This window comes from Saccopteryx bilineata, chromosome 1 (genome assembly GCF_036850765.1).
Source record: "Saccopteryx bilineata isolate mSacBil1 chromosome 1, mSacBil1_pri_phased_curated, whole genome shotgun sequence".
NCBI classification, from domain to species: Eukaryota; Metazoa; Chordata; class Mammalia; order Chiroptera; family Emballonuridae; genus Saccopteryx; species Saccopteryx bilineata.
The window spans coordinates 228,608,085-228,626,064 of NC_089490.1; the positions used below are offsets into that span (position 1 = coordinate 228,608,085).

General features: G+C 47.2%; 1 protein-coding gene across 1 annotated transcript in view; it reads left to right on the forward strand.

Annotated features, from left to right (window-relative positions):
- The first annotated feature begins 6,713 nt into the window (after positions 1-6,713).
- SUSD4 (sushi domain containing 4) overlaps positions 6,714-17,980 on the forward strand; it is a 98,093-nt gene continuing 86,826 nt past the window's right edge. Inside the window, exons 1-2 of the mRNA XM_066237598.1 lie at positions 6,714-7,021; positions 7,631-7,819. Of these exons, the coding sequence (XP_066093695.1) occupies positions 7,666-7,819 (154 nt within the window). The 5' untranslated portion in view covers positions 6,714-7,021; positions 7,631-7,665. The remainder of the gene's footprint in view (positions 7,022-7,630; positions 7,820-17,980) is intronic.

The window sequence follows — 17,980 nt, forward strand, 5'->3', positions numbered from 1 at the left end:
GTGCCTTGCTTCCACAATTCAAATTAACCTGTGAAATAGGAATGTGCTCTGGGCTCTTCCTCAGGACGGCTGTCAGTTACCATAGTGACTTCCAATTCTGTCTCTTAGCAGAGCTCCTAGTTCTTGGATGGAGCAAAGAGCTGCCCTGTCCAATATGGCAGCCAGTGGCCACAGCTAGTTCCAACAGATATGAGCTGTAAGTATCAGGTACACCCTGGATTTCAAAAACTTATGATGGGAGAAAACAAGTAAAATGACCCAATGCCTTTTTTCTTTTTAATATTGGTTATTGTTGAGATGGTATTTTGAATACAATGGACTAAATAAAATATATTGTCAACATGAATTTCACATGTTACTTGTCACATCGTATGTTACAGAACGTGCAGCGAGCTTCCTTTGGATAGCAGTGCTGTAGAGAATTGAGTGTTCCCAGTGTTCGTGGGGTAGTGACAGCTTTCAACATGCAGGCAATTTTTTTATTTCATGTCAATATATTACTTTGAAACTATCCTTTTCTAAGAAAATAATATTTAGGTCCTAAGTCTTTTTTTTTCTTCTCTTAATGGCTAGATATAGGGTAAATTATTAGTTTTTGAAATTCAGCTTTGCAGGACAATTTTGTAGGAATTCACTTCTTTCATGCCCCATCTTTACAGGAAAAGTGATGCAGCCAAGTAACAGTATCTGAGAAGACAGAACAGGGCCCCTCTATACACGTGCCTATGATATATAGGGCCTCATTGAAAATAGCCGACACACAAAACAGTAAAAAAAACCCCAAAACATCTTACGTAAACACATCCAGGGCAGTAAATGAAAACACGTTAATATAGTGCTGAAGATGAAAATTGTGGATTATAAACTTCTTTTTTAGAAAAGCAGGAACTAGTGGGATAAGAGCCTAGAAATATGAAAGTTACGTTCCCATGGAAACAATCATTTACCCACAATGCAAATATTCCATGTGTGTGAGAGCTGGCGTGTGGAAAAATGATGGCATGATGGCTGACACATATTATGCACATGTTGGAGCGCTGCGCTAAGAGCTTTCTAGGTAAACGCCACCACAACAAGCTGAAGTGGGGACTGTCCTTTCCCGAGGTTCAGAGAGAGAATCCCAAGATCAGGTGGGCTGTGGAGCCAGGATCGAAGGCCGCCTCACCCCAGCCTCTCCTCCCCATGGTCTTCTGAGCTAGCGTTGCATAATAATAGCCAGACAAAGTCAGGGTGGACAGGGGAGCAGGAGAGGATTTTAAATCATTCTGGTTTGGTTGCAGCTTAAGATTTTAGTGTTTTACACCTTTGTGACCTTAAGTCCATCAACATTTGGAGAGAGTAATTAACCAATTCTTTCTTTATGAAGAAAGAAAGGATTGAGAGTAAGTACTTTCAGAGCCGAAAGTTAGTTCACTTCTGCCCTGAGATAACAGAATGTAATTACAGGATCACTCAACAGCGACACAGAAATACGGCACTGCACAATGAAGTTATTGATTTTTGAAATTTTATCACAAATAGTTTGTAATGTTAAACACATAAGAAGAGGCTTTCCTGTTGGAAAACTTGGGGAAATCATTGCACTGAATAATGTATCACATTTGGAGTTACTTCTTCGTCTTCAGTATTAGATACTTTTTAAAAAGAATGTGCTTTGGTGAAACTTTAAAAATAATGTGTGGATTTTTAAAAGTTCTGTGCTTTGTCTTGTTTTATTTTATTTTTATGATTTGGTAGAATTGAGTCTGGAGTTTTTAACTTCCGGGATTTGTTTTTTAGAAAGGTCTCAGTGAGGGAAGATCCTTTATAATGGTTTGGTGATGGGTGGTCTACTGTGACCGCTGACTCTCCGTGTACTGTGATACCCTGTGCATTGTGACTCCTTTGCCGATGTGATCATCAGTGTAGGCGCCCTCAGCCCACTAAAATTCCAGCCTCTGCATGCAGCAGGCTTATCCTACTTTAGAAAGATTTTCAGCAGGCATCTCACAGTGTTCTTTTCATTCAAAGCCATCCTCACATGGGGCTGGAGTAGGATGTTGACAACCATGGTAGCTATGTCTGCGAACTGCATGGCATGGGGCCCTTTCTTCAAGCCTCGGCTCAAGGAAAGGCTTCTCTGACCTCCCTGACCAGATGAAATCCCCCACGATCCACTCCTAGCTCCCCTGAGAGCACCAGCTTCTCTCCTAGGTGCTCTGTGTCCATTGCAGGGTTCCAGCGGAGGAGCTATGTGAAGACTTGAAGCATATGAGTGCATTGTGTACAAGATGGTGAAGTAAAATATATTTCTTACCACGAGTTGCTTAAAAGAGTTGTGTTTCTCTAGAACTTCCTACAGAGTTGAGAAGGCCAAGATAGATATCCCAGACAGATGTCCTCCAGCCCAAGTAAGTCCCCAAAGACCTGAAGGCTAGAGACTTACGAGGTTAAGTTTTGGGGTAGTGTGTTAGGTATCATGAGGAAGGGGGTATGCTCTTTAGATTGTTTGCCCCAGACCGCAGCCCAGGCCGACTGAATCTGGTTCTCTGCAGAAGGGCTAGGAATCTGCATGAATATCTCTGGGTGGTTCTTTTGCCCTCTGCAGTTAGAGAACCATTGCTCTTCGTCTTTTTTTACTAACTGCCCTTCCTCTCCCTTCCTTCTTTCCATTTCCTATAGTGCAGTTCCCAAAGGTTCTGTCCAGGGCCTCTGTTCTTTTTATTGGGCACTTGCCAGGCAAGCACATCTATTTTGCAGCTTTAAGGGACAGCCGTGGGGCAACTTGTGGGCCCATTCTCTTGCTTCCACCTTTCTGCAAAGCCCCTAGGCTCTAATTTCAAACTACCTGCTGGATCTCTCCAGATGGCTTTCCCTGCAGCTACTCAAATTCAACATCAAATTCATCACTATCCTCATAAAACCTCTTTTTTAATTGTGTTTCCTATTTTTATTAGAAGTTTACAGTTTGGTCTCTTAGACTCTATCTTCATATCATTTCTGCATTCTCTTTTTTTCCCCCTCACTCTCAAGCCATCCTGTCTGACAACACCCTTCTTCAGAGCCTCATGGTCACAGCCATGGCTTGTTCACTGTGGCCCATTGGGATACCTTCCCCATTGTCTTATCTCTCTACCCATTCCCACCACCTCTTCTGTTCCAACCTTCATTCTTCCTAAAAGACTGTCTGATACAACTAACCATGATACGTTCTTGCCCAAAATCCTTTGATGGTTCTCCACGATATTTTGAATAAAGTTTAAACTTCTTGTGTGATATGTAAAGTCCCTAATTGTGTGGCCCTAACAGGGCCTTCCACCTTTATTTCTAACAGTAACACCCTGTCCCCCAACATACCCCTAAACACACATACTCATTAGGCGCAAGGGATTATCCACAATTTCCCAAACATGCCTTGGAGTTTTCTGTATCGTCTCTCATATTACCATGGCCTCTATAGAATTAAAAGTATCCCTTGAGAATAAAAAAATTATAGAGCCCTTTGCAAAAATTACCTATGATGCCATCTTTAAGGGAGTCATCCACTTCTGTCCCCTCTCATGCCAGTCCTCAAACCAGAAGGGGAAATGGCAGCGGTGGTGTGCGGACATAAACCTCATTGAGATTCTGGCTACTTGGTTGACTTTATAGATAATGAAAATGAAAAAGGCATTTTCAGCTTCTGTGGGTCTTCACCTGCTTTAGCTACACTGGTTGTGCTTCCGTGAGAGAACGCTTTCATACATTAAGCCAATAGCATTTATTAACCCTGTTAATAATAACCTAAGCATTATGGTGCTATTAAGACCTAGTTTCTGCTCTTTGTCAATTTAGATGTACTTGGGGGACTGTAGTAGTTGCCAGAGAAACATACTAAAACATGAGGGGACTTTACAAGTAAAAGAATCCACGTGTAAGTTGTTTAAGCCCCCACCCCACCCCCAGACTGAGGTATGTTGTTAGCAAACTAATGTAGAAAATTAACATCATGGTACTCTGTGGCTACCCTCCAAATGCTTGTCTTCTTAAGTTGCAATAATAGAAGCAAATTATTTAAAATAACTTGTCAGTCCTGTTATGTACTGGTCAGAATTTTAAGTGTGAAAATAGTTCTTTTCTGGAAACACACTTTGATTGTTGCGGGGGGGTGGGGTGGCCATTGAGAAACTGGGACAGATCCAGAGGAGGCTCTAGGGCTGGTGAGGAGTCTCAGAATTGTCCCAGTGAAGGAAGTAGCTAAGTTTAACCCAGAGAAGGGAAGATTCAAGGGGATATGAAGCCATTCCAAAATGAAGTACTGTCTTAAGAAAGAAAAATTTGATTTGACCCAGAGGAAAGAGCCAGAGTCAGTGGTTGAAAGTTTCAAGGAGTAGCTCTCAGTTCAATATAAGGAAGGTTTTTCTAAGACAGCTGTTGGCAAATACAACAGGTTCCCTCCAGAAGTCTTCACTGGGGCTGGATGACCATTTATTTGAAACATCACAGAGGGGACTCAAGCATAGAGTTTGGACCAGATAAACTTGATATTCCTTGGACCAGATAATCCTGATATCTTCTGTACAAATGCATTGTGTTCCAATTGAAGAACAGATCTCAATAGCAGATCATGTGCATGATCAACAGATGTTTTTTGAGCTTTGTTGATTTTATGGCTATCAGAAAAGCTTTAGAAAATTTACTGAAAAAAAAATGAAATAAATATTCAGACTGTAGAAGTCAGTCAAAGGATCTTGGAAATATGGAAAGTTGCCCAACTAAGATTCCGGAGGCCCCCAAAGTATATACAAAGCAGGCATGAACTTGTGCTAGTCAAAATCTTAAACTGATTTTGTGTAAAACTGCCACTTCTAATTTTACAAAGCAAAAATAAATATACAGGGGGTCCTTAGGTTATGACACAGTTCTGTTCCTATGACAGTGATATAACCCGAATTTCGGTATAAGTCGAAACACACCCTAGCCTATGTCACTTACCTATCCTAACATAGTTGTAAAATCATAATCTAGAACAGAAAAACAACTAAGCCACAGAAAGAGGAAAAGGACATAAACATACTGTACTGTAGCCTGTATTGTATTGACAGAAAAAAATGACAAAAAAATAGTGTAAAAAGGAAATTCCTTCCCTTTATTCTTGTGGTTGGCTTGCACACTGAAGGGTCATTGCAAGGTGGGAGAGAGTGACCTATTGGGAGGAGGAAGCTGGAGAGGCAGGAGAACCTGCAGAAGGTGCTGGAGACACTGGGTCAGGTGAATCAGGATTGCCTAAGGAACATGCAGGAGACACTGGGGATGATTCTACCTGCACTACAGGTGTTTCATCTCGAGAAGCAGCTGATGTAGAGGGTGCAGGATCTGTTGCAAGCCTCTCTACCTTCTTAAAGAATTGTTCCAGGTTAATCTGGAAAGTTGATGACGTTTTCTCTTCCAAAGTCTGCCTTAACACTCATGTCTCAATTTTTAAAAGTTTTTATGGGAGTATCATAAATTTGAAACGTCAAGATTGCCATAATCCGAGGATCCCCCCCATATAAATAAAAATGCTGAGTTTGATACTAAAACTTAATCTATCCCGAAAGAATCTTGTTAAAATTCTTTCCAGTAAGCATTGACCCAATAGAAGTTGTAATTTCCCAACTCCCACCAGTACATGAGATTTGGGGAAAGCCTATAGAGGTTAGGGGTGATTTGATGGCAGTATCAGAAACACAATATTCATAGCCACAAATTGCTACAGAATAATGAGGTGCCTCTGGTTCTGATGTGCTCCCTGCTAGTATCACTTCATTAGCACACACCCCTTAACTACTGTGGCTGGAACTTTGTCCGGGCCAGGCAGGCCTGCTGAGAAACGCTAATCTTGGGAGGGACAGCTGGTGGCCAGAACCTGTGGGGACTAAGTCACACCCGCTGCCAGGCCAGCGCGGGCACCAGAAAGGGTATAGAGACAGCACTGACGGGGTGTACTTGCTCCACAGAGTGTTAGGAGAGCAAGCACCCTAGATCCCCTGTGGGTTCTGATCCACGGCCCCAGGGAGACCCGGTCCTCGGCACCCGACTTTCTGCAGCCCAGATCACCCTACCCCTGACCACGGGAGAGCACCCCCGGGCGGAGGTTCTGAGGGGCCAGTGCATCCCAAAGACAGGCTTCAAGAGTCCTGGCACAGGACACCCGCAGTTCGCTGGTCAAAGAGCTAAGGAGCTGGGGAGGGGGCGAGTTACCTTCGGAATCCAAGGGGACACGCAAAAACTTTGACCCTGGGGAGGGGAGGGGGTTACGGACAACTTTGGAAAATAAGAGGCTGCAGCAATGGGCGGCACCCTGCCCCTCCAACCTAACCCTGTTGGTGGTGAGGGTCAGGACCTGGTGACCCGCCCGGCAGCTCACTCCTGTCCTACGGTTTGGCGCTACCACAATGGTAGCGGCTTAAAGTGGAGCACACTCCTGCGCTGCGCGGGCGCTGGGGGCACTAGACGCCGCGTGGAGGCCGCAGCGGGCACCGGGCTCTCGCTCAACCCAGGAGGGGACCGCGGTCCAGCGCCAGGGAGGGGACGACCGGGACCCGCGCGCGTGTGCTAGAGCGGTGGCCTGCACTTCGCGCCCCGACAGGTGCAGGCGCGCCAGCTTCCCATTGGTCGCAGAGGCGGCGGCGGGCCCCCTTCCCATTCCCCGCCTGCGCGGGTCCCCTTCCCTCGCGGCCAAAGCGCGCTTCCGCTCCGCCCCTGTCACCTCCCTCTTTCCGCGCCGCGGCCGCGGCCGCCGCCGCGCGCTCGCGAGCTCAGGTAGCGGACGCGCGGGCGCCTTCTCGGGGGCGCGCGGCCGGGCTGCTGTCCTCCCCCACCACCCCGCACCCAGCGGCTCCGGGAGCCTCGGGAGGGAGAGCGCGGGCGGAGGGAGCCGGAGCCCGGCGCCGCCGCCGCCAAGGCTTCTGTCTCTCTGGCTCGCGCAGCGGCGGCGGCAGAGGTCGCGCACAGATGCGGGTGAGACAGGCGGGGGGAGGCGGCGGAGGAGGGAAGGAAGCTGCATGCATGAGACCCACAGGTAAGAACTAGAGCCCCGGAAAGGGCTTTGCATCCCGGGGAGGCGTGCGCAGGCCCAGGACGGGGAGTTGGTGTTTGGTAGTGCCTCCCAGGGAAGGAATTTTCTGACAGCGCAGAGCAATCTCTTTGGGGACCGGGCAATAGGACCCATCTCCATCCTGGGGGGAAACCAGAGAAGTATCCTGGGGAATCTGGTGCCACACCGTGAGATTCCTTAGTGATGGGTCTAGGCCCAGGGAAAAGTGTGTGTTTGTTTTTTTCAGCCCCAAGACACTGGAAGGCTTTAGACTTTCCTGTCATGGTCACAACCGCTGGATCCCGGGGACCGGCGCAGAGCCAATGTGCGCTACCCCCTGCCCTCCCTCCCCTCCTCCATCCTTCCAGCACGCGCAGCATCCCGCCGCGGCTGTTACTCAGTGTACCCGCGCTGGGGGGAAGCGGGGGTGGGGGATCGTGGGATCGTGCCGTGGGAAAGGGGGCAGGGGAGGACCAGGGATAGAACCGGGGAAGCCGAGCCTCCCCCTACCCCTGTCCCATGGTGGAGGAGCGGGAGCGTGGTCCCCAGAGCCCAGGCAGCCTGGGGTATTGTCGTGTTCATTCCTGGTTGCAGACTCTCGCAAGCCGGATGCCCTCTGTGGATGAAAGATGTATTATGGAATGAACCCGAGCCATGGAGATGGATTTCTAGAGCAGCAGCAGCAGCAGCAGCAGCAGCAGCCTCAGTCCCCCCAGAGATTCTTGGCCCTGATCCTGTGGTTTCAGCTGGCCCTGTGCTTTGGCCCTGCACAGCTCACGGGAGGTGAGTGACTCCGCTGTGACCAGGAGGACCCAGGGTGGCAGGGAAGGGGAGCCTGGTGGGCAGGACAGCCCTGCCACTCCCTCGTACACTCAGATTTCTGGGGTACCCGAGCAGCCCCTGTGTCCCATCCTAAGACCATCATCCTTTTTCAAACCCCTGGAGTGTCCAAAAAATTCCTCTGGAACCCGGGCAGCTTCACACACCTATATTCTGTCTGGAGCTTCCCACCAGCTGCCCAGCCCCGCTTCTCTGAAGGAAAGACAATAAGACTGGCCTATTATCCTCACTTTGGCAGCAAGACAGAGTGAGAGAGAGGGAGAGATTTGTGGACAGTGTGTGCTTGTGGACCTCTGACCCTTGTCGGTGCCCTCAGCAGACACAGGTCAGGTTTCCGTTGCGAGAACCACTTTTGCGACTGTGAAGGGTCTGAGAACACGGCCAGACTGGCTGCAGGACAGTTACTTGAAAGTTAACTTTCTCTTTCCTTGGGAGGTGATGCGTTCAGGCGTGTGTCTGTGTGTGGGGGGCAGGGAGGGGATGTGGGGTTTTTTTCTAGATGTGATTCAGGAGGGTTACGTGGCTTCTCCAGGCCTGATTTACAGAGGGAGTCAAGTCGAGCGCTTTTCTAAGAAGTGGAAGTTATCCAAAATAAAGGTGGTGGTGGCCTCAGACTCCATAGATGGCCAACTTATAACATACACGGTTCTGGGGGAGGGGCTGTCTTTGGATTGTGGGGGAGGGAGAGAGATGGAGGTCCTGTCTGAATTTTAGAGCCTAAGAATCTCTCTGCCTCCACGGCCACTGCTGTCCATCACTGCTCTCCCTCCCAGATTTTCTATGAGAGCTTGCTGATATGCTCCTGTTAAAAGGACAGAATTGTGTTCCAGAGCTGAGACACTGCTAATATATAAATACATTATAATTGGTGGAAAGACAAGTATTGATAGCTATACATAAATCATTATAGTGCTTTAAAATATTGCTATTTTTGAGAATTCCAAGGTGAGGATGGAAAAAAAATGAGTAAAAATTAGCAAAAATGGGGGAGGGGAATAACAGTTGGACCTGAACACAGAGTCATCAAGTAATACAGGACCTCCACTTAGATATCTGAAAGACGCCCAGATTATAAAGGAACTTTCCATCACGGGCTGGTCAAATTTAGTGAGAAAGCCCTTGCTTTGGATGGGGGCCCTATTTCAGTTTTTGGTTTCATTTTTTTTAGCAAAAAGTCACTTCCTTGGTACTCTTATTTTTATAGAAATGTCTCTGAGGCACAGGCTTCCTCTTCATAGAGGGCAACATCAAGGTGGCCCCTGCTACCAGGGCTGTGGTCAGAGCCTCTGTGGGGCCCTGGACGTTAGCTGCTCTCACGGGTGAGTGGGAATAGGTGGGCAGGACGGAACTGAGCAGAGATCACTCATTTCCTTCCCCCTTCTCTTCTCTTGCTTTCAGTTATTCCCTCAAACCAGGTCCAGTGATTCCCCTTCTGCTTGGTCCTTTTCTCCCACGTAGATGACGGGTTAATCAGGGCTCGTCTATGTATGTTTTGAGGGTTGTTCTTGGAGGTGTGAGGTCTGAGCACAGCTCAGACTTGAAGGCTGTGTGCTCAGTGCTGCCATTTGCTCTGGGATCTCAGAGCTCCATGCTATGCACGGCCCCCTTGGCCTCCTATTAGTCACCCACCCAGCTCTATAGCATGCCGTTCATGCCTCTCTTCCAAGGGGAGAAGATGTCAAGCACAGAGATCTAGAATCTTGCAGTAGGAAACTGGGAAGAAGGATTGCCTGTCACCTCTTGCCAGTTTCAAGATCCCTCTATTTAAGTGCTCATACTGCTTGATCTTGAACTTCTTCAGGCTCATACTGTGATTTCTGGAAGAACATTTATTATTCCAGAATTTCCCTATGAGTATACAGTTTGGGTGGAGAATGGTGGTGGGAATGTTCTATGCAGTTCACTATTCAGAGATGTCTTTCTTAGGAAAGAAACCTACATGGGTGGGAAGGGGGGGCTCTAAAATGGTAATAAAAGGAAATTCACCTTAATTCTAGACCAATGCTTCTAAAATTTGAACATGCAAACGGATCAACCTGCAATGTTGCTAAAAGACAGATTCTGGTTCAGTTGGTATGGAGTGGGGCCTGAGAGTCTGCATTTTCAGTCAGCTCACAGGTGATGCCCTTGCTGCTAGTCCAAGGACCACACTTTGATGAGCGATGTTTTAGACTAAGGCATTCCTTAAAATAAGTCATCTGACTCTAGATTTTTGGCATCACCCTCAGTTACCCAAATGCAGATGGTCTGGGAGGAGGCAGGTCTCACTCAGCGTCTCATCTCCAGGTGATACACAGAGCTGAAAATCAGCCTTCAGAGAGTGCTTGCTTTTATTTTCCCCATAAAAAGGTCCATATTTAATAGACTGTTCTGAAATGTGAATTTTCATTTCTGATTGCTTTCAATGGAAACAGAACACCACAATAGCAAGATATAATAGTCTTAGCCGGGAGAAAGAAAGATATGACTGGGAAAGCCTGAATGAGGAAGGGGGAAATTGAGAAAATGATCAGATGAAGAAAAGGCAGCGCGCGGTGGGGGGGGGGGGGGGACTCTATCAAAAACAAAATACTTTGTCCCCGGATGCCAGCGATTTGATTCAATTCTTTGAGCCCTAGGGGAGCTTTCAGGAGACTGAATTGGCTTCAGGTGACTTTTGGGTAGCTCTGTCCAGATTGTCTTTTGTAAATTAGGAAAAAGGATCCTCATTTGGGGCCGCTAAGACCAAATGCCCTGAGAGGGCTAACATCAGGTTGATATGGAGACACAGGTCCCCGCAATCTGCATGGAGCATGGCTTTGGCCCCTTTTCTCTTCCTTCATCCCAGTCCGTGTTACCAGATGCGGTATTTGGGGGACGAGTTTGAGGGCTGCCCGGAGTGGTCCATGTAGGCAGAGAATAAATCAGTCCTTGAAGGCAGGCTCATTAGCACATCCCAATATTATCAAGGGCCCAGGCCAGCTCTGCTACTTGATAGCTCTGGGGCCTTGAAAGGCTCAGTCTTTTCATCCATTAAATGAGGATGATGCCGTCTAACTTACGGGGTGGTTATGAGCAATGGAATCATGTAGATGCTCCATGAAGGTACGCAGTAGTAGTGGGGAGGGCTACAATCATGCTGTCACCACCTGGGCCTTTGCTTCAGTCATTGAATACATATAGCGTACCACCCCCACCCTGTTCCAAGCATTATTGTATATTATTTGTTTTACCTATAAGAACCTTCCTTTTACTCTTTTTTTTTTTTTTTGCCCAGTGAAAAGAATTCCCAGGGGTGGTGACAAAGTGCAGGAGTTTCATGGCAGCAGAGGCCACTTCCATTTGGAGGTGGCCTCGGAGGCTGGAGGAAATATCAGGATGGGCTCCAGAGAGGAGGTGGGCTCTGAGGGAGGGGATGGCTGGAGCACCTCAAAAAGATAAACTTAAAAAATGTTTTTTTTATTTATTGTCCAATTACAGTTGACATATAATATTAGTTTCAGGTCTACAACATAGTGGTTAGACATTTAAATACCTGACAAAGTGATTGCCTTGTTAAGCCCAAAACCCACTTGACTCCATGATTAGTTATGACAATATTATTGACTATATTCCCTATACTTTGCTTTATATCCCCATGACTGTTTTCATAACTGGCCATCTGTACCTCTCTTTTTCATCCTGCTCCCCAACCCCACTCCTATCTGGTGACTGCCAATCTTTCCTCTGTATGAGTTTGTTTCTGTTTTGTTTATTTTGGTTTTGTTTTTTAGATTACACAGATAAGTGAAATCATATGGTGTTTGTCTTTGTCTGGCTTCTTTCCCTCAGCATCACAGCCTCCAGGTCCATCAGAAAGGTTAACTTTGACGTAAGAACCAGAGAAGATGGTTTATGAAAGTTGCCTACTCTGCTGTCCAGGGTTAAATGGGGAGAACCTATGATGCTAAGTTTTTGGGAGGAATTTGGCCCAATATTTTCTCTTCTTTAAGAAGAAAGAATCCCACGCTATTCTGAGACAGAAGAAATTACCCGCTTAAGAAGAAAAAACAAATAGAAATAATTACATGAGTAGCTCACAAACTAGAATTAGAAGTGCATTTTAAAATAGCTTTTTAATTGAGAGGATTGGAATTGCTTTATTAATCTTAAACAAGGTAAACTAGGGACATCAGAGAAGTAAAACAAAATTATTCTTGATGTCATTTGGAATTGCCAGTGAAATTGGGAGCGCCGTGGTGGATGAGCCTCTATTACGCTACACCAGAGCGAAGGCACACTCAGGCCCCGGTGGGTAGGGCTGTGGGCAGACACGAATGTGAACCTGCAGAACAAATGCCTAGTCTCCAGACTTTTATTCCTAGAAATGAGAGGAACTGCAGAGCTCAGTAAACTTGATCAATGGTCATTTCATTACCCCATTAAATTGAGCTCTTCAAGAAAGGATGAGTCAGGCTTTTTTTTTGGAAACGAAGGTTTGACCTGGCTATCTCATGTTTCTGTTTGAAATTGGGGACTTTAATCTGCCGGAATTACCAGTGTGGGAGCAGAGCTGCACAATGAGGGTCAGTCATTGTGCTATATCCCCTTTTCTCAGCATAGCAAAATCCAGAGAGACCTTATTTCTTCGGTCTGATTGCATTTATCAAAGATACATGTGATGGAATCTGGTGAACCAGTAAGAAGGAGGTTCTTTTTTTTTTTTTCAGAAAGAAGGAGGGATAGACAGGGACAGACAGACAGGAACGGAGAGAGATGAGAAGCATCAATCATTAGTTTTTCATTGCGCGTTGTAACACCTTAGTTGTTCATTGATTGCTTTCTCATATGTGCCTTGACTGCGGGCCTTCAGCAGACCAAGTAACCCCTTTCTGGAGCCAGCAACCTTGGGTTCAAGCTGGTGGGCTTTTTTTTTGCTCAAACCAGATGAGCCCGCGCTCAATCTGGCGACCTCGGGGTCTCGAACCTGGGTCCTCTGCATCCCAGTCCAACACTCTATCCACTGCGCCACCGCCTGGTCAGGCAAGAGGGAGGTTCTTTTAAGAAAGAAATTAAATCCATTTTTGCAGGGGGTTCTATATGATCTGTGGGTGTGCAACATTGTTACTGATCTAGCTGGTTTCCAAATTCAGATTCTCAGTGTGCAGAAGAATCCTCAGGACTTCCCTGACCACTTACCTTCAGAAGATTCTGAGCCTCACCCGGCAGGAAACAACAGGACCTACTTGTTTTGTGGAAAATTTGATAGGTTTAGAGGATTATTCCTGTGAGAGGCTCTATGAGACTCCTTCAGTTAATGAACGCTAAGTCTCAGTAATCTAATCTGAGGACGCATTTTAACAGTTCTTTTGTGGGAGGGCATCTGCAGATTTAAGCCTTAGTATGACAGTGTATTCTGGATGGCTGATTGGGGCCACCTCTGTGTTTAAGTCATACTTAAAAAAAAAGAATGGGGAAATTATCTTTTAGAAACTTGTCATTCCTCTGGTGTAGAGCACTCCGCTTATGAATCACTATGTGGCCTTTAAAAAACTTACTTAAGTTTTTCCTGTTTTTTCTCTATTACCCTTCTGTTACCATCATTGTTTTGTAGATGGGAGGTGCTCACTGGCTTGTCACAATGACTTAGAGGAGGATATATTTTTAGTTTCTCCTGCCAAAGACCTGGAGAGGCATAACAATGTCCAGTAAAAAGTACACATGGCCACTTGCTACTGTTGCCAACTGGCTAAGTGGTAGTAACCTAATTTCTGCCTCAGTTTTATTATCACTACCTGTAAAATGGGAATAATACTTGCAATACCTGCCTCCCATGGTGGTTGTGAGAATCAAATGCATTGATGGGGAAAATATCATTATTTGAGGTACCAAAATCATCACCTGCAAACTGGTAATGCATGCTTGCTATTTGCACTGTGCTGAGTTACCACAAGCTTCCTTTATCCTGAAAAGATATAGCATGACAAATGCATGGTAATCTGCAATGGTGCAGGCCGAGATGGAAGTGTGGTATTGAGATTATTAGGTGGTCACTGATCTTTGGTCCCAGGAGTCCCACAGAGCTCTCTATCATGATATGGTGTCACAGGTCCCACAGCAGCCTAAAAGGATGACATTTGAGCTAAATCTTTTTATTTTTCCCATTTTAAAATTATTTTTATTTTTCAATTACAGTTGATATTCATCATTATATTAGTTTCAGGTGTATACCCTGGTGACTAGTCATTACATAACTTACTTAGTGATCATCCTGATAAATCTCACACCCATCTGATCATACATAGTTATGAGAATATTACTGGCTATATTCCCTATTCTGTACTTTCCATCCCCGTGACTGTTGTGTAACAACCAATTTGTACTTCTTAATCCCTTCCCCTTTTCACTTATCTCCCCAACCCCCACCTCCCATAAATCTTAAGTAATAAAATCATTTTCCAGGCAGAGCAGGTGTTGAGAAGTGCTGTTTTTCAGGAGAGAGGATAGCATAAGCAGACGCCCGGAAGGAGAAGGCACATGTATGGGTAACAAGGACCAGCTTGGAGCAGCCTTTGTGAAGGACAAAGAGTTTGAAAAGAGGCTAGACAGGCAGGTGGAACCCACACAGCAGCTAGGCATTTGTGTCGGCAGCCGGGAGCCTACAAATTAATCCCCAGGAGCATAGCATGATGGGATTTTTGTGTCAGAAAAGATGGAGGAGAGACAGAGGGGCCCTTACTCATTAACTGTTTAATGTACACCTGCCAGTGACTAGATGGAGGATATAGCGAGGACAAAACAAAGCCCTGCGCTTGGGGAACTTGTATTCTAGTGAGGGTCAGTTAAGACCCTCTTGCACTGGCCCAGGAGGGACATGATGAGGGCTTTAACTGGAGAGGAATATAAATGCATGTGAAAGAGAAGCCGGATGGATGTGGGGATGAAGGGAGAGCTGTTCCCAGAGCCCTGGCAGTGGTCAGTGAGAGAGAGGCTAATGAGTTCATTTTGGATGAGGACACTTGTGTTGCCTGCGGGATATCCATTTGGGCACCATCTGTCCATCGGGCGATTGAAAACCCGCTTTGGTGCTCAGGAGAGCGATGAGATGGAGACGTAGATTTGTGTGTTGTCTACATGAACAGGGTTGCCAGGGCTGCGGGAGGGGGTGGGCTTTCCCAGGAAGAGACTGTACAGTGAACCAAGAAGAGCATTTGAGGATGAAGCCCAGGAAACCTGCCCATTTAAGCATCAAGAGAGGAAGCCAGTAAGGAGGAGGAGCCATTGTGCCAATGATCAGTATTGGTAATAGTACGGCAATAACAGAACTTGATCCTGGCTGTTGATCACGCATTCTGATTTGGGGCAGGAGATTCATTCTTGTGTTATTGGTAGGATGGTGTAAGTCCTTTGAGCTCTAGATGGCCATAGAGACTGGACTGAAAGGGGAGCAGGGCCAGGGATGGGGAGGCTGTGGTTGGGAGGGTGACGGGTCTACATAGAGATGTCTGAGACTTGACTGTAGAGGGGTCAGAATGTTTTCCAGCATTCACTGGGAGGACACAGCTTACCAGAGAACTAGAGTTCAACAGTGTCACTAGGTGGCCATGGGGGGCTTTGAGTATTTCCTTTCTAGGGATGTTGAGCAGAAGGGACCCTGTACAGGAGTGTTGTGGTGGTGGGTGGAGGAGTTCCCCTCTGCTGTCACACCTCCCATATTCCTGGGGTGCTCAGTGTTTCCCATGCTTGTCCTTCCTCCACAGTCCTTGGGCAGCTCCGTGCTCCCTGTCCTTCAAAGATTCCTCTTCTCGGGCTGTCACTTAACTCCAAAGGTGCGATTGTCAGAGAGTGAGCCCTCTGTCACCCACACCGCCTGTGACAAGTTCTGTCACCTCCGCAGCAAGTCACTTAACCTCTTCATGCTCTGGTTTCTTCATCTGGAAATCAGGAGTAATAGGGATGTTCCCCTGCACTTCCCAGGGGACTGGATGTGCGCGGCTGGAGGAGGCAGGGTCAGAAGACAGGGTGTTTTATAAATATAAAACAGTTGTGATCACAGGCCTGGAAGGACACCTCTCTCTACTGTGCCTTGGGCCATTTTTGCCTTTTGCTTCCCTAAGTTGGAAGGGAGTGTTAGGGATGCTCTGCACAGCATGTAAACACCTCTCCACGTGCAGGTCCTGACCCCTGGGAGAACTCGTTTTGTGTGGACATGCTGTCAGGCAGCGGACGAGCTCTTTTGCTTCAGAATGGGATGTGCCCATCTGTGCTCCGTCCCTGCTGCTAGCGTGTTCAGTGAACAGCCGCATCTGGAGAGGGAGAAGGTCCTTGTGCCATTGAGAGGAACTTCTCAACAGCTGTTGGCCCAAAAGCACAGTCAGTCCCTTTTGTGGGCTCACAGAAGCCTGGGGGAGGGGCTGGGGAGAAACTGAACACGTGAAGCAGGTGAGTGATTCATTATAGGTGCTTCAGGGGCTTGTGAGGGAGGCAGGTGCTCCGTGTCCCTGTCTGCCTCCCCCTTACCCTGCATGGCATTTTGGCTACTGGAGGCATCTGGACGCTGTGGGCCAGCATCTTCAGGCTCAGGTGGGACCGTGGGATGGATGGGGAGCTGCATTTAGAGAGAGACTTGCTTTATTCACGTTGAATGCCTCCTCTTACCTCCAGCTGCCAGTTGTGTCTAATTCTTGAGGATCTCTTTATAGCTCTGCAAGTGGGATGCTGCTTTTGGGTGTCTGGGGGCTGGAGATGCTGGGATTCCTTGCCTTTAGCGGGAACACCTGGGAATCCTCTGTCTGTGTTCCAGCCTCAGAGGGAGCCCATCAGGAAAGCAGGCTGTCAGCCAGTTAAGGTCACCTCACTGCAGCCTCCTTTTAGGCCCTGACTGTCTTCAGTTCTTTACCACATATGAGCTCCTGGAATGCCAGGGTCTAATTTGGGGAAGGAGTTCTTAAAGAAAGACCTGATCGTTGAGCTTTGAATTAATACAGAAGGGTTTGGCATGGTTCAATGAAGTAGCCAGGCATTCCCACCCCTCACCTCCCATCCCTGCAGTGGCTTTGCTGAACCCCTGCCTCTGCAGATTTCATTTACATGGTCATGAGTATGCAGAGCTTCTGCCCTCTGTCATCGCCAGATGGAGAAAACCCAATTCTTTGGGGGCTCCCCAAACACACAGAGGCCCTAAAAGTGCTGATGAACCTGCCCTGTCTCTGTAGCAGTCACCTTTGGGCCTTGGGTGAGTCACAGCCATGTTCAAGAGCATATTCCCATGAGTCTGCTGTTGCTGCTGCTGTTAAAATTTGTTCTGTCTCAGCTTTCTCCTTGCAGCGTGGTTTCATCTAGCAGAGCTGGTAACTGGTCTCTATCTACCTGCACTTTGCTACATGGTTTGTGTACGTCTCACCTCCTACGTGCCTCGGTCTTCTAATAGTTGGCATTTTCTCTAGTACCTGCTGTGTTGATGTTGTTGCTAAACTGGGTCATGTTCCCAGTGAGGTAGCAGAAACTGACTTCCATGCAAACATGAGAGACAATACCAAGCCCATGTCTCCCTGGGCCTTCAATTTACATTTAAACTCTACTTTTTCAGTACTGTTGCCAGATTAAGCTAGTCACATGCAGTTGCTCTCCTAAAGTTCAAAAGGAGATGGCCCCATGCTCACTAAGAGTTTCAGAAGGTGCTGCACTAAGGATGGGCCATTGACCAGGAAAAACAAAGGCAGGGGGCAAAATTCAAATCAGACCTGCTGGTCCGATTAGTTCACTTTGCCTCGAGGTGCGGGGCGGGTTCCTCCAGCTGGCTGCCACACAGCCACTCCCATGCCTGGACTCCCCGTGTCCCCTTTCTGCCTTCATAGAGCCTTCCCATCCCTGAAGAGACAGCTTATAACTCATTTCCACTCTTTTTATGACCTTGTGAATGGTCCCTGGCTTCCCTAGCTCTGAGAATTCTCAGAACAGTGCAATCATGGATGTTGGGCTGGGAGGTCCAGGGGGTTGGTGCAAAGCCCCTTAGCTCTCCCACAGGGTCTACCTGGACAGAGTGGGGACTGAAAGGACTGAGCAAGCGCCCCTAAGCCCCCTCCTGCTTTCCCCTGGGTGTGCACCTGCTTTCCACCCAGTACCTCCTCATAACTTTTCACCCAC